Source organism: Zalophus californianus, chromosome 1 (genome assembly GCF_009762305.2).
Source record: "Zalophus californianus isolate mZalCal1 chromosome 1, mZalCal1.pri.v2, whole genome shotgun sequence".
NCBI lineage: Eukaryota > Metazoa > Chordata > Mammalia > Carnivora > Otariidae > Zalophus > Zalophus californianus.
Window position 1 is genome coordinate 181807447 of NC_045595.1, and position 17669 is coordinate 181825115.

The window sequence follows — 17669 nt, forward strand, 5'->3', positions numbered from 1 at the left end:
GGAGTCCTGGGATCGAGTCCCGCGTCGGGCTTCCTGCTCAGCAGGGAGTCTGCTTCTCCCTCTGACCCTCCCCCTTCTCATGCTCTCTCTCTATCTCATTCTCTCTCTCAAATAAATAAATAAAATCTTAATAAAAAGACTATTCTTTCCCCATTGAATGATCTTGGTCACCTTTATCAAAAATCACTTGATCACAGACACTTGAGTTGTCACATTGCTCGACATATTAGAAAAGATTTTACTTTCATTGGTATACTTTTATGTAAGTGCCTATAGGGTTAGAAAGGAGACTTTTATAATTGCTTTCCTGATTACTGTAGACCTCTGTCATGCATCCACCCCAAGGGCCAATTCAGGTAGAATATCTTAAGTTGAAAGACTGTGTTGTGTAGAGAAGAGTTTCTAAACTCAAATCTGTGCTGAAGCCAGGGAAGTCATAAATGGGTTAAGTTGCGATCCATAGTGATATAGCATATAAGAGGGAGCTGGAGTGTGGGCTCTAAGAGAGCCTCCCTACTCCCTCAGATATTTGCTGACATGGAGGAATACAGTTCAACATTTACTAGTTAGACATAATTGAGACATAATTGAGGGCCATTCTTGGCCCATGGGATGACATTGCTGCCTCTGATGATTGATTGTATTGCATTAGTACTTTTCTGCCATTCTTTCCCTTTTCTATTTTGTCTTTTCTGTGTTCTTTCTAAGCAAATATTGTACCACTTCCTAGTTTTATTAATTTCCCCCTGTTTTACTGTCATTTAAAGATTATAAAATAAAAGGATGGTCAAATCCAGACCAAAAACAAACCCAGGTAAAATGGCATAGAAATCAATAATAGAAGTCACAGCAAAGATAAATGCCGTTATCCTTAGGTCCCAAGTAACATTTACTTTTGGTTAAGTATAGATGGCAAGAACTGCTAGAAATTGGATAGGTTTTCAGACCCAATTGCCATGATAGAATTTAGTATACTCTTAACTTGTGCTGAATCAAGTAAACTAAAAATAAATGGAGAATTTAAAACAAATTATGTAATTTTCAAGGATATGGATATCTACAAAGGTAGATCATATATCCGAAGACTTTTTAGAACTGAGTTTTGAGTAGTGGCCTCTGAATGGAACAATAAATGGTGAGGAGGGGGCCCAGCTGGAAAGGGACACTCAAGCAGAGCAACCTTTTTCACATGTTTTTCACATGTTTCACAACCTTTTCACATGTTTTATGTAGTTTTCATGCTGGATTTTTCCATAAAATCTATTTTGAGATAACTGAGTGGTTTGTACTGTTAAAAATAAATAGATTGGTAAATAAATAACTGGATTGATTACCACCAAATTAGTCCGTAAAGTCCATCACATTTTTAATTTCATTTCAATAGAACTAGAAATAAATGAAAAAGTTTGAAAAAAATATCAGACCCACTGCCCAATTCTTCCCAAATAACAATAGGAGAAAAGAGAATAATCGGAAGTTATAATTATAGTCTGTTTTGAAAAGAAATGCAAACACTGTATCAAAAGCTATCTTTTGGGTGCCTGGGTGGCTCAGTCAGTTAAGTGTCTGCCTTCAGCTCAGGTTGTGATCCCAGGCTCCTGGGATCGAGTCCTGCATCGGGCTCCCTGCCCAGCAGGCAGTCTGCTTCTCCCTCTGCCCCTCCTCCCTGCTTGTGCTCGCTCACTCACTCTCTCTCCCAAATAAATAAATAAAATATTAAAAAAAAAAGCTATCTGTTAGAGCTAGGACAATAATGAGAGGCAACTTTTCTCATGTCGGTTCCTCATCTGATCCACAGAACACAGAAAATGATTTAAATGTCTGTTTTCTAAATTCTCCCAAGTATAGCCATAATTAATACCATTCTAGATGTATTGAAGAGAAATTAGTTTATTGTATACAGTGGGTCTTTTGGGCCCACTGGCCTCATTTTCTTGGTGATCCCTGGTTGAGCGAGGCTGGCGTGCTTTATTAAAATTACAATTCCCAGTGTTGATGAGGATATGGGTAGTTGAGCATGCTCATATGCTGCTGGTGGAAGTATGAGCTGGAACCACCTATCTGGAAAGTAGTTTGTTAATCTGTATTTAGAACCATAAATAAATTAAAATCTTATACTTTTTATTTGATAACTTTTTATAATTGATAACAAGGAAAGAGATTTGGGCAAATATTTTACACAGAGACTTCAGGTTAGTTTTTAAATTTTTACTGTGGAAATTTCTTGGTATGTGGAAAAGTCAAGATAAACTTTGTTTCAGTCTGTTGGCCTGCTATAACAATACTATGGACTTGGGGCGCCTGGGGGGCTCAGTCGTTAAGCGTCTGCCTTCGACTCAGGTCATGGTCCCAGGGTCCTAGGATCGAGCCCCGCATCGGGCTCCCTGCTCCGCGGGAAGCCTGCTTCTCCCTCTCCCGCTCCCCCTGCTTGTGTTCCCGCTCTTGCTGTCTCTCTCTGTCAAATAAATAAAATCTTTAAAAAACAAGAAACAATACTATGGACTGGGTAGCTTATAAACAACAGAAATTTATTTCCCATAGTTCTGGATGCTGGGGAGTCCAAGACCAAGGCACCGGCAGATTTCGTGGCTGGTGAGGATCCACTTCTTGGTTCATAGACAACAGTCTTTTTTCTGTGTCCTCACTTGGTGGAAGGCACCAGAGATCTAGCTGGGGTCTCTTTTGTAAGGGCACTAACCCTGTTCATGAGGGCTCTATCCTCATGACCTAGTTACCTTCCAAAGGCCCCACCTCCAAATACCATCACAGAGGTTCATTTATTTCAGTTTCTATTTTAAGGGATTTTTTTTCTTATTTTTCCCCTTTCTGACAATAAGCTTTCTAATTGTATGAATTGTTTACCTTGTTCTATAGTCAAAATATAACAAGATGCAATCCTCAACTACTAATCCATGTTATTCCTCCCTATATACATAATCATTTCTGTTCATTTTGGGGGGTTATATTTTCATGCTACTTAAAATCACAAGAGGGCGCCTGGGTGGCTTAGATGGTTAAGCATCTGCCTTCGGCTCCAGTCATGATCTCTAGGTCCAGGGATCAAGCCCCGCATTCTGCACCTGGCTCCCTGCTGAGCAGGGAGTCTGTTTCTCCCTCTCCCTCTGCCTCTCCCCACTACTCCTGCTTGCTGTCTCTCACTCTGTATCTCTCTGTCTCAAATGAATAAATAATAAAAAAAAAATTCTTAAAAAAAAAAAGAAGTTTATCTCTGGCTCTGACATCCTTGGAAAGTCACTGATTATAGAAGACTGGTCTGAGGGAAGTGCCAAAAAGGGTTAGGACATGAAAAGGTATTTAGGAGATTAAAAAATTATGAGTGCTGGGGCACCTGGGTGGCTCAGATGGTTAAGCGTCTGCCTTCTGCTCAGGTCATGGTCCCAGGGTCCTGGGATCAAGTCCCACATCGGGCTCCCTGCTCAGCAGGGAGCCTACTTCTCCCTCTGCCTCTCATGAATAAATAAATAAAATCTTAAAAAAATAAAGTAAAATCACAAGAAACTACATATATTCATTTATCATCTCCTTTCATAAAAAATATCATAATATAAATACTATTCCTGTAATAAACATGGTTAATCCTGTTTAAGTCACATTTGCCATACATGTTTTGATTATGGAGCCCTTTTCTTCCATGCATGCCTTTAAAAACACTTCAATAAGTGAAGCTCTAGATTATTTGACTTGTTCTCTAATTTCCAGAAAGCTACATTTCACAGGACTGAACGTTGTTCTTTATAATAACGAGGTATTAGTATTCAGTTGGTTCTGAAGTTAGAGGCATTCTGATTTACTCTAGATTTTGTTTTTGAAAAGCACAGGTAGACTTAACTAATGTGTTAAGAGAATATCCCCAAAGAAATAATGCTGGAGGTCTCAATAAGATTATCCCCAGGGTACCAGCTGCCAGCAGAAGTTGAAGAATGGTGGGTCTCAGGCCTCCAATTAGGGGAAAGAATTATCTGGAGGAGAAAAAAAGAAAGAGATCAAAAACATCACAGGGATATATGTCAGAAAGGACTACTGTCTTCCACCTACAAAGGCTGTGTGCTCCTCCCATAATCCTAGGTAGGGGCAATGCCATAGGAATTTCAGTTCTGAACATTATGATTTCTTGGGAACAGAGCAGATGCTTTCTTGGTATGAGAGAAGTCCCCAAAACTTCCATTTGTCAAGCTAACTTTGCATAAGTCTAGGTAAACGCTGCATGATATGAAGCTTGAAACAAATAACACGGTATAATGAAGAAGAGTGTTTAATTGCTTTGAAGAGGTGATACTCCAGATATTTAACAACTGTTATAACATAAGGGACATCCATTCAGATGGAAGGTGACTAAAATGTACCATACAGGCCAGTAGTGGCCTTATATTATTAGCCTTATCTGCTGCATTCACCAGGCATCTGCGTCACTGCTGGGTGAAGTCTATGTGGCGGGGTTGGCCCAAGTGTGGACCATGTCTTCAGCACACTAGCATCCGCATCAAAGGTGGGAGGCTCTACATAGTAAGTTGGGACGATTTCAGGCATACATAAGGAAATTTTGTATGAAACTTAGGAACTCAGTGGAGATGAGGTGGCTAAGTGCTGATGAAGAGAAATACTTTACTGTGAGTTAAAGAGTTTGGGAATAGTTGAAGAAGTTGACATTTAAGAAATTTATTTGAGGATTATTACATTAGAAAAAGAAAGGTTGTTGGGTTTGAGATAAATACAGAGTCTGTTCTCCTGATGCAGTGACCTTAAGTTAATGTTTGATGGCCTGTGCTGAATGTGTGTTTGCAGTTCATATTAAACTGTGCGTCACACATTGTTTCTTTTCCATATCTCGATTTGAATTTTGTCTGCTGGTCTTGAGTCTATGGACAAATAGAATCTTTTGCATTATCAAATATGATGATATAGTTTAGCCTCTTAATAAAATACCTGTTAACATGTTTGCTTTAAAAATGTGTCAGGTCAGGGGAGGAGGGTAGGGGGATGGGTTAGCCTGGTGATGGGTATTAAAGAGGGCACATTCTGCGTGGAGCACTGGGTGTTATGCACAAACAATGAATCATGGAACACTACATCAAAAACTAGTGATATAATATATGGTGGTTAACATAACAATAAAAAATTAAAAAAATGTCAGGTCATCATAACTTGATAAATATCAAATATCTTAGAAAATGTTATAATAAAATAATTTATGCAGGGAGCAAACATGATCTTAAAATTTGACCAAAATTGAATAATTAAACACATTGTTTTGGGTGTTCCTAACCCTTGAACCTGGAGATGTCTACATTATGGTAAGAAATGAGGCATAGAAAGGAAAATGAGGTAATATGTTAACATTTTAAAACTTTAATATTACTTTTCTAGATAAAAGACTTCAAATTTTTATTCATGATCAGTCAGTGATCAGTGGCCCAAATATTTTAACCAAGCGATCTCTTTATGAGAATATTCTAGAAAATGTTATCTATAGACATTAATAACTACATTGAATAATGATCTTAATATATGTTATCTTTTCATGTTCAAATTTGTCAACTTTTGTTCCCTTACATTAATACATTCCAATTCCCTTATACGTTAGATCTGTTCTATAATCTTTATCTTACTCATCATCCTTCTGGGCTTTACAACCCTATTCATTCCCAAACTCTGAATCCTGAATTTCATGTGAGTAATACTGACCTTGAAGGATTATCAAAGATATTTCTTATTTCAGAATTTCCTTGATCTATTGATTTAGAGCATTATTTGGTAGTCCATAAATCTAATTTAATTTAGAAAATCCCTCAAAAGGTAGGAGTAGAGAACACCTGAACATACCTATTGACCCAGGCAGTTGTTTCTAGTGTGTTCTCTAGGCCAGTGGCATCAACATCTCCTGAGAACTTGTTAGAAATACAAATTATTAGGCCACACTTGAGATCTATTGAACCAAAAACTCTGAGGGTGGGGTGCCGTAATCTGTTTCAATAAGCCCAGGTGATTCTGGTATGAGCTAAAGTTTGAGAACCATTGAACTACAGAACTCTCAGTGTTAGTTCTGTGCTTGATAAAGAAGCAAACAATTGTCCCATGTGGTAATGGGCTATTTTTGGTCCTATCCTGAGGCCTACATAGGGATATTAACTATTTTCATTAAGTATTTAAATAAAGTTAATGCTATCTTGTGTACTCAGAATAAAAGTCATACAAGATTAAAATGAAAAATGTTTGAATAATCTAGTTCCAAAAGTATCTCTTTAGATCTACTCTAGTATGGCTTAGAATCATTACGTTTAGGAATAAAGTCTCGTGACTTATTTCACAAGACAAAAATTTCCCTAAATTTTGTCTTTCAACTTCATATTTTGTCTTCCATATTTTTGTGAAGCAAATTCTATAAATACTCAGTTTTATTTATGGGGTGCCTGGGTGGCTCAGTCAGATAAGCGTCTCTGCCTTCAGCTCAGGGTGTGATCCCAGATTCTGGGATTGAGCTCCAGGTCAGGCTTCCTGCTCGGTGGGGTGTTTGGTTTTCCCTCTCCCTCTTCTCCTCCCCTTTTGCTTGTTTTTTCTCACTCTCTCTCATTCTCTCTCTCAAATAAATAAATCTTTAAAAAAAATAAAATTTTTATACTGGTCATTTGATGTTTAATATTTGTTTATTTTTAATTATGTACTTCCACAAGTGGTTCCTGCAGTTATACCTAGATGTACCTTAATTTTGGTTCCTTCTTTCTTTTTTTAAATTTTTTACTTTTTTAAAGATTTTATTTATTTGAGAGAGAGAATGAGAGAGAGAGAGAGCATGAGAGGGGGGAGGGTCAGAGGGAGAAGCAGACTCCCTGCTGAGCAGGGAGCCCGATGCGGGACTTGATCCTGGGACTCCAGGATCATGACCTGAGCTGAAGGCAGCCGCTTAGCCAACTGAGCCACCCAGGCGCCCCTGGTTCCTTCTTTCTTAACTGTTTAATATAAAGTTTATAAGAACAGGTCCAAATCCATTTTTTTTTTTTAATTATTCTGTTTCTGGGCCTTAGATATATTTATCCCCTGGAGAAAATCTCATTTTATTAGCCATTTTGGAAAACCCATTTTAGGGAGAAACAATCTTACATCTGCATGCTGTACTGTGGAAGTGGGAATTTTTATTGGTGTCCATGTTTCCAATAGAAAAAAGCAACACTATTTAATAAAGGAAGTTGAGTGAGGAAAATTCAGGGCTAACAGTAATTGGAAGAAGAGTCAAGGAGCTGACAGACTGGTAGCAGTGTGGCTGAAGAGGAATTTGCGTGGGGTGACAGTTGCCAAATGCAAAAATCTTCAGTTGTTCCATTCATGTATGCCTTGTAAACCTTCCTCTCCCTTTCTCATGTGAAATCTTTAGACATATTCTACATCACTTATGATAGTTGGTGGAATGGATTTTCTTGGGGGTGCATATGTGAAGATGTTCTAAATTTTGCTTTCAAGGGTGGTGTTTGGCAAGAAAAATGTAACTGCAGTAAAAGTAAACACCTGAGTTTCCATGAGTAGGAGGGCTTCTAATAAAAAGAAAGTGTTGAAGATGATAGAAAAAAAAAATTCACAGTGTAGAATTACAAATAATCAACATGTGCTTGAGGAGATTTAGAACTCCCAAGATTTTATAAAAGGAAAATGTGATTCAGTAAAAGTATTTTTTATACAGATATTAATACTTGTTTAAATAGACCTTAAAACTCAAGTGACTGCAAGTTGAAGAGCTAGTTAAACTGATATTCAATCAGTAATATTCAAAAGCACATTCATTTTTACATTACTGAAAACAGCTTTTACATAAATCTGCATATGTAAATTACCCATATAGTTGAAGATTCACTTTCAAAGTAACAAAATCTTATTTACAGTTGAGTTTTTAGTGAATCTGTATTATAAATTTATTCATTTTGGTGTACTGTTACTCAATTTAACCTTCTCTTGAGGAAATATGACTGTTATTCTGAACATTAATTTTGAGTTTGGCATTGAGCAGAGCCTATATTAAGCATTCAGTTCATATTTAATGAATGAATGAATGAACTAATGAACTGTACCCTTTATTTTCAGATCTAACTAACCAGGAAAAGATCTGCTACTTGTCTTAAGTTTATTAATTGTCTTAAGTGATTAGCTTAAAAAGAAATTCAATAAATGTATGAAGTGTTACAGTACCTAGATATTCGTATTTCAAGCTTTTTTTTTTTTTTTTTCTAATTGTGCGCTCAATTCTTTGCTTGGGTAAAGGAATGTCACACTGTATGTAGGTAAGATATATTTGAGATTTTAGGAGCAGGAGCATATAAGAACACAGAGCCTGTTGAGTTGTTTTTTAATATAAACCACCTTTAGACATTTTCAGATTGTCTTCATGATGAGGACATGATGAGTAGGGAAATGTTTAGAAGGATCTTTATTTAAATATTGGTTCTTACACTGACTCTGTCCTCAGCATTCAGAATGTCTGAGCATAAAGATCCTTAGAACTGATGGGGTAAAAAGAGTTGGTATGGAAAGAAGGAAATCATGGCATAAAACAAGCCTCCTCATGCTTTTATTACCTTGTCTGCTGAGGATCTAATGTCATAGCACTACGGTGCATGGCATCACAGTGCTGCTTAATTATTTTTAGAACTATGAAATATTTTACGTAAAAACAATAGGAAATAATGTAATAAGCATCTCTATATATACCACCTACCTTAAGATACAAAATATTACAGATACTACTGAAGCTTCCTGTGTTCATTTTCCTTTATCCAGTGGAAATCACCCATAGAATTTGATGTTTAACATTCTCATTTTTCTTTTGATATTTTTACTATATGTATATGTATCCATAAGTGTTATGTAATACTCTTTTGCATATTTTTGAACTTCGTATAAATGGTATTCTTCCATACCCTTTTAAAATTAACTTTCATGCTTTAGCTATTTGCACATATGTATTTGCTCTTTAGTTTATGTTATTGTATAGCATTCCATTGTTTAATTATACCAGAACCTATTTACTCATTTTGTGTCTGATTTACATTTTGATGGCTTCCATTTTTTGCTATTGCAAACAGTTCTTCTTTGAGCATTTGCAAATGCTATCTTGTGCACATTTGTCAGAATTTCTCCAGGCTATTACCTAGGGGGAGGATTGTTGGGCTTTCGAGTGAATGTATCTTCAACTTTGCTATACAATGCAAATTGTTTTACCAATTTATACTCTCAGTTGCAGTGTTATTTTATATCCTTGCTGACTACCTGATATATTCAGGCTCTTAAATTTCGCTAATCCAGCAGGTGGTAAATGGAGTCTCACTGTTCTTTTAATTTGTGTTTCCCTAATTCCAAGTGAGCTTGAGCATTATTACATGCTCTTTGGCCATTCATGTGTCCTCCACTGAATGTCTTTGTCATTTTTCTATTGGTTTGTTTTCTTTTTCTCATTGAATTATGGACATTTTTCTTATATTTTAGATGTTCTTTCTTGGTATATTCTTTATAAATGTATTCTCCCAATTGGTAGTTTGTCTTTTCATTCTGTTTGTCTCTCCATCCATCTATCTGTGAAGATAAATTTATAATTTTACCGGTCAAATTTATCAGGCTTGTTCCTAATTTTTATTTTTGTACGTTGTTTAAAAATATACTTTTTATACCTGAGATTATAAACATATTTTCCTGTATTTTCTTGTAAACATTTTGCAGTTTTGCCTGTCATATTTAAGCATCAATCTGTGCTCAGATGATTCTTGGGCATAGTATTAGGTAGAGATCTATTTCTTTCTTTCTTTTTTCCATAAGGATAGCCAATTGTCACAGCACTGCTTATTAAACAGTATGTCCTTTACTTACTGATTTTGTTTTCATGTGTGCAGAGGTCTGTTGTTCTTCATTTTGTCTTGCTTCCAAGATCTGTGATCTACCTTTCCTTTGCTCCCTATAGTATATGACCTTCCACCTTTCTTGCTTGTGGCATTTCTTTAGGTTTTTAACTCAGTTCTGTCGTTCACTTGTAGATTTGGAGAAATGTAATATGATTTTAATTATTTTTATCATTTTTTTCTGCCATGAGATGTATCTTGTCTAATTACCAAGAATGCACTTCTGTTTTTTCATATTAACTCCCATTTTTGATGGTGTTTCCTACAAAAGGACCCATCATTTTCTTTTATATTCTTTTTATTGATTGACATATTAGAATTTGGAAGGACAATTGGAAATATTGTAATTTTTAATTTTGAGATGCAAAAGGTAAATTTTCAAATACATTTCTTAAAAATAAATTTAAAATAACCTGCTTTTTTCTAAATGGCTGGTAGAGTATTTTGCTTAACACCCTAGAAAACTTAACATTTTTTAAGCAATTTGATTCTGTACAAGTAGGCAGCATATTATGCTTTGCTTGAAATTCATTAAATGTTAATCATACCATGCAAATTGTTGACTGATCTTCTTTATTTTTTTTAGATGATTGGAATCCATTTTCATACCCATATAAAAAACTGGATTATGGAAAGTGGGAGCTTTATATCCCACCAAAGAGGAATAAATCTCTACTTGTACCTCATGGATCCAAATTAAAGGTACTTTCTACCCTCCTGTTTTTATATGAACTTATTTTCTTTTTGTTTCATATACAAAGTTTGATTTAAAATATTAGAATGTAAACTGATGCATGATAATTATGGGAGAAATAGTCTAAATGTTTAAATAGAGGAAAATTGAAGAGACATCATCAAAAAATTGTGTTATATTGGGACTGTTTGGTAAGGTACTGAACTTATTAACTGTATTATTATCAACTTTGGAAACTTTATGTAAGGAGGGATTGAGTAATTGCAGAAGTCTAGCTTGAAAAAAAAAAAAAGTTTAATAGAAAAATGAAACCAGTCTTCAAATCAGCAAATGTGGAGAGAATTTTTACCTATAGAGTCTTGATAAAATTGATTTTGTGGGGGCGCCTGAGTGGCTCAGTCGGTTAAGCATCTGCCTTCAGCTCAGGTTGTGATCTCAAGGTCCTGGGACTGAGCCCCATGTCTGGCTGGGGCTCTCCCTCTCCCACTCCCCGCTACCCCTGCTTGTGCTCTCTCTCAAATAAATAAGATCTTAAAAAAAATTGATTTTGTGATGAGCTACATGAATGGGGGAGGCAATACTGTGTGTTGGAGAACCATGCATTTTGGGGACATGATTTTCCTGGTTATTCTTCTTTCTGGTCTTTAACATTAGGATTTGTCTTAATGTTAAATTAAGCCTGCTTGGATTACCTAGGGGCCTGCCTGTCAGAGGCAGGCTGAGCGTCCTTCACATACCCTCTGCTTTGGCTAACCATTATGTTTCTGTATTCAGGGTTTCAGAGCCCATATAGCTAGCATCTCTTGTCTCCTCAGGGGAGGTTTGAAAGATGGGTTTTGAAAGCCTGGATTACAGATTTCAGGCATTTGATTATATAAAAGGTTATCTAAATCCTTTAACGTTTACTTGATTTTATCCAGTGCTCATAAAATTATATAATATTTCCACGTCCCCTTGTTTCTTTCCCTTCTTTGGACATATGATTGTATTCAAAGCATTTATCATGATAGATCCTGTGACTGAATTATTATTTTTATTGGTATTTGTTACTTAACATTATTAACTCAGTTACTTAAAGTAAAATCAAAATGTATTGTATTTGTATGATTGTTTTGCAGCTTTTTTTTTAAACAAATAATGAAATTTTACATATGTCAGAGAATGACTGAAATATTGCCACACATAATATAGTTACCAGAAGAGCATATTGTCTGGAATAAAGAGACATTTTGACATGGGATGGCAGCCAACATTCCTCTTAATCTATAGTGAAAAGGAGAAAAAGTAGCTACAAGTGTACAATAAGAGGGATTTACATTTAATATAAATAATCCCTTTCCAAGTCAGTATAAACTCCACAAGAGCAGCGGCCTATGCTGTTTTGTTTCCTAATATTGTCTGTTCTCAATTCTTAGAGCAATGCTTGGCACAGAGTAGGCACTCAAGAAATATTTATTAAATATTAAGGCCATTTTTAGGCCCAGTTTTGAAAGAATAAGTCAAAGAGCTTGGTTCTTCTCTAGTATGTGGCCTGGTTTTAGGAAACTGTGAGGCAGGGCGACTCTTCTTGTACTGCTTTCGATGTCACTTTAGGTCCTATAGCCATTTGTTCTGTTTGGTTTTTTTGTTTTTAAGAAGTGAACTTACTAATTTTTTAAATCTTTTTTGCCTTTTTAAATTTCTTTGCCATCTTAAGTTAGAAAAATTTATGAACTCTGACACCTTACCAACTTCTTGTGTTAAATGGTGCCTGAATTAACCTTGACAGGTTTTTTTATACATGGGGAAAAGTAATTGATTACCAGCAATGAATGATTATTGATATATACAGGAGATAATGGTAAACATTTGCTTCTCCCATCCAACTCCAAATCCTTTATACTTTCTGCTATGGTCTGAATATTTGTATCGTCCCCAAAAACATGTGTTAAAATCCTAATGCTTGATGTAATAGTGCTAGTAGGAGGGGGTTTGGAGGTGCTTAAGTCAGGAAGGTGTAGCCCTCTGAATAGGATTAGTGCCTTTATAAAAGGGACTTCAGAGAGATCCCTAGTCCTTCCATCATGTGAAGATGCAAGAAATCTGCAGCCCTGAAGAGGGCCCTCATCTGACCAGGTTGGTACCCTGATCTCAAACTTCCAAATTCCAGAACTGCGAGAATTAGATTTCTGTTGGGTATAAGCCACCCAGTCCATAGGATTTTGCTATAGCAGCCCAAACAGATTAAGATGCTTTGTACACTAGGTTATGTACTGTACTATGCTTTCTTTTAAAAATTTATTTGACTTAGATGAGATGAAATGATTCTGTGATAAAAAAAAGTAGCTTTTACCTTTCACTTGGCTTTGAAAATCTATGTCTAACATAAAATAAATGTTCAGCAAGTATCAAGTAAACTGTTGTGTAATCATTCTTCATTATTATTCTCTAAAAATTTCCATGAGGATAATTAACTAGAAATTTAGGCCCAAAATATTACTCATAGTATTTAGATGTTTCAAATGTTGAGGAAACATTTAGATGCTGTTAATATGGTGATATAATTAGTTTTTCATTTATGGGAAATGATGTATCAGATTTTCTTTGAGGGAGGGGTTAAATTCTCTATAAAAAAATAAACTAACTTGAGATTTTTGGCCTTTCAATTTGAAGTTATCCCTAGATAGTCTATCTTGGTAATTAAAAATCTTGTTTTAAATTGAACTTGAAAATTTATTTCAGTTCACAAGGGATTGACCTTTATAACTCACTTGAGGATGTTTCTCTTATGAATAATCTGGTAACTGCTAACAAAAATAGAAATGTTACCTACCATTGAGATAATAGCTTTGTTTTCTCTGTAAAGCATTTTTCAATTGAATACTTTGGAAGAAAATACCTAACTGCTTATGTGGTCATGTAAATGTCTCCTTTCTATGTGAGTTTACCAAATAGGAAATATTTTAAAAAAATATAGTAAGGTGAATTAAACATTCAAGACTATAGAGATATAAAGAAAGAAGACTACATTCCTGAAGGAAAATGAGACATATGTTAGTCATGTCTTTAATACTTTTTCTTCCTGGATGCTTAGCCAAATTAATGTATCAGAAGGTATTTTTTGTTGTTGCCACTATTTTAAAATATACATCTTTAATAGCACTGTTAAGTTTTTTTTAAAAAAAAAAACTTCTCAAGTTGTTTCATAGAAATTTAACATAATTATTGAGTGCTGTATGTCAGGTGCTGTCCTTGATCTGTGATGCTTGTACTGAAGTGTAATATATATGTGGGCTCTGTGTGCTTTTAAAATAAGGTGCTATTAGAACAAAATATTAGTGGACAGTTTATTCTGTCATGGTAACAGGAAATAACAGAGTGGCAACAACATTCAAGCACATTTGGTAACATGTTTAGAAGGTGACCAGAGAGAGGGAAGAGGAATATTTTAACCTGAGAGTACTACATGAATAAAAACGTGTGTACTGATTGATGTCCCAACAGGAAGCAAATGGCGCACATGCATGCACACACACACACACACACACACACACAGACACACAGATACACACAGAAATAGGGCAGTTTGAACAATGTTTTTTGTTTGTTTATTCGTTTGTTTTTCCAAAAGGCTGTTTTCAAAGTTGAGCATGCAGAGGGGATCCACAGGGTGGGGTGAGGGGGCCTAGTAGCACCCAAATTTTTACCTTGCCTCGACCACTGGGAACAAGGGCTCAATTATAGAACTCAGAGGGAGAAAGAGTTGGCCATCTTGAAGGAATCACTGAGCTTTGTGAGAGACAGAGTTAATTTATGGCACCCTTGCAGGGAAGGAGCCAGGGGAATAAGGAAACAAATACTCTAATCTCTCACTCTTCTCCTTCTCTCTGACCTCTTATTGGGGCTGCACATGGGCCAAACCCAAAGAGAAGCCAGTGTCCTGGGGAATATGGTCCACATGGGTCAGCATCCTGGGGCAGAGAGGTGGATAAGAAGTAAATCTGTCCTAACTTCGTAAAATGTAGCTCAGGAGGTCAGTAAAGACCTCAGGTCAGGAAAAATAAGAGATCAGGAAAAGTAAACTGTTGTAGGCAAACTGTGAAGAATTCTTTTTCTTTTCTTCTGATTCCCATTTTCTTTTCTTTTCTCATTCTAATTAATACCCAAATGACTGCCAAGGACAATGAGAATTGTCTTTTTAGTGTTTAGGATGTTTGTGTATTTTAACTTTTCTTTGCCAATCAGTAACAAAATGGACTAGAACAGAGGTTTCTTGATACTAGGCCTTTAATAGTTTCAGGGGATTCATGTGTCAGTCATCACAGGATGTTATAACAAAATTCTATACAGTGGGTGGCTTAAACAACAGACATTTATTTTCTCACAGTTCTGGAGGCAGGAAGTTCAAGACCAGTAAGCATAGTTGGGTCCTGGTGAAAGCTCTTTTCCTGGCTTGCATATGACTCCCTTCTTGCTGTGTCCTCACATGGCTTTAATCCCACCATCAGGACCCCATGCCATGACCTCATTTAAACCTAATTATCTCCCAAATGCTCCATCTTTCAATATGTCATAGTGGGGGATAGGACTCCAACATATGAGTTTGGAGGGGAGCACAGTTCAGACCAGACCACATTGCTTTTCTAATTATATTGAGATGTTATACAATCGATAGGTGGAAAAGGGACACAGAACCCAATACCTACATTTGCAATTTTCTTAGATAACACACAATGAAAAAAAAAAAAACAAGGATTCTGTTACATTCATATTGAATTTTATCCTGATGGTAATGCTATGAGAGAAGGTATTGTTATTATATTTTTTATTTCCTACAGGAGTACGCTCATCTGTGGACTTGAATGCAGGCTTGTCTGACAGCTAAGTCCACGCTCTTAACCATTACATTACAATGTCCTGTAGGCTCAGGGTTCACAGAGAAAAGGGAAAAAAGTGTTAGAGAGGAAATAAAACTGGAGTCACAGATTTAGTGACTCATTTTATACCATATTTGTCTTTACTTTTTTTGTGTGGAAAGCATTATCCCCAATTTTCAGGGAGCTGAGAAAGAAGAGCATGGAAGCGACCTTCCCTGAGAATAGAAAGGAGATAGGTAATTTGTAGAAAGAGTTTGGATTTTAGGGGGTAAAATATCAGATTTGTTAAGTAAAGTGAAACATACTAATTGAGATCTGGAATGAGATTGCGAGGCAGAAGGATGCCATTGAGTAGTTTGGGGGCAGGGATATGGCATGTTGAAAAATTCATATCTGAATATTTGCTTAAGAAGGTAAGTCTCATTTGTACTTGCATCTTCATAGCAGCATGATTCATAATAGCCAAAAAGTGGAAACAGCCCAAATGTCCATCAACTTATCTACAGACAAAATGTGGGAAACCCATACAATGGAATATTATTTAGCCATATAAACATGTGAAGTACTGATACATGATACATTATGGATGAACCTTGAAAACACTGTGCTCAGTGAAAGAAGCCAGTCATAAAAGCCAAATTTTGTATGGTTTTATTTTTATGAACATCCAGAATAGGCAAATCCTTAGAGACAGAAAGTAGATTAGTGGTTGCCAAGAGCTGGGAGGGGATGGGGAATGACTGCTAATGAGTATAGGGTTTCCTTTTAATGTGATGGAAATGTTCTGAAATTAGATCATGGTGATGTTTGCATACCATGCAACCTTGCGAACCATACTAAAAACCATGGAATACTTTGAAAGGGTGAATGTCTTGTTATGTGAATTATTTCTCTGATACAGTGAAACATTTGTATTTGGTCTTTGTCCCAGTTGTTGGCATATAGCTCCTAAAACTCTTGAGGGACGGGGGAGAAGAAGAAGAAGGTAAATCTCATAAGCACTTTATCCTTCGTTTATGGAATATTTTCTTGTATTATTTCTTTTTTTTTTTTTAAAGATTTTATTTATTTATTTGAGAGAGCGAGAATGAGAGAGAGAGAGAGAGAGAGAGAGAGAGCACATGAAAGGGGGGAGAGTCAGAGGGAGAAGCAGACTCCCTGCTGAGCAGGGAGCCCGATGCGGGACTCGATTCCGGGACTCCAGGATCATGACCTGAGCCGAAGGCAGCCGCTTAACCAAGTGAGCCACCCAGGCGCCCTTTCTTGTATTATTTCTTTGCCAATTTTCTTGTCCCCATATTCTTTGTTCAATGTTTCAGGAATTTATAATCTCTAGATATTGAATCCTTTAAGTTTTCTTCTCTTTTTCTCTCAAGTTGCCCATCATTTTGACTTTCTGTTCTGCTTTAAGAAATAACTTTATTTTCCAACTACTTTTATTTTAATAATCACATTTTTTTAACATTTAAGACTTTATTTATTTATTTGACAGAGAGAGAGAGAGAGACCATAAGCGGGGGGGGTGGCAGGCAGAGGGAGAGGGAGAAGCAGGCTCCCTGCTGAGCAGAGAGCCCAACGTGGGGCTTGATCCAAGGACCCTGGGATCATGACCTGAGCCAAAGGCAGACGCTTAACCACTGAGTCACCCAGCACCCCCCTTTTTTTTTAACATTTCTAATAACATACTTTTGTTTTCTCCTTTTGCATACGTACTGTCATTGTTAAATGCCCACAAATACTTTTATCTTTTTGAAAATTATTGTAGATGTTTTCTTTTATTTTCTTTCCCCAAATTTGCTTCTTACTCCTGACCCCCTACTCTCATTTTCTTTTTTTCAGATTTTATTTTGTGTTTCTTTTAGTCTCTGTCTTTCATTCTGCATGCTGTTTTCAAATGCCTTGTGATCCATGGCTATATGGTCATATTTTAGAATGAGGTAGGAAAAAGCATTTGAAAATTCTCTGCACATACACAGGGCCTTCTTCCTGGTGAGGTTCACTCTTGGGTAGTCAGAAAGTGAGCCAGCTTTTAAATTGGTAGCAATAAGTGAAAGTTTTTCTTTGAGATCTTTCCAAATGAATCTTCCTATCCCCTACAGGGGTAGGTGGAAGGGGTGTGGACCAGAGGACTTTATACCTGGCTACTGGCATTCATGGATAAGGACAAGGGAAGTGGAGGATGGTTCCACCATGAAAGCTGACACTAAGCCACTTAATCCCCCTACT

At 36.4% G+C, this 17669-nt stretch overlaps 1 protein-coding gene across 1 annotated transcript in view; it reads left to right on the plus strand.

The window, feature by feature from the left end:
- Positions 1 to 17669, plus strand: part of GBE1 (1,4-alpha-glucan branching enzyme 1) — a 286744-nt gene that overhangs the window by 85127 nt on the left and 183948 nt on the right. Inside the window, exon 3 of the mRNA XM_027582988.2 lies at positions 10480 to 10595. Within this exon, the coding sequence (XP_027438789.1) occupies positions 10480 to 10595 (116 nt within the window). The remainder of the gene's footprint in view (positions 1 to 10479; positions 10596 to 17669) is intronic.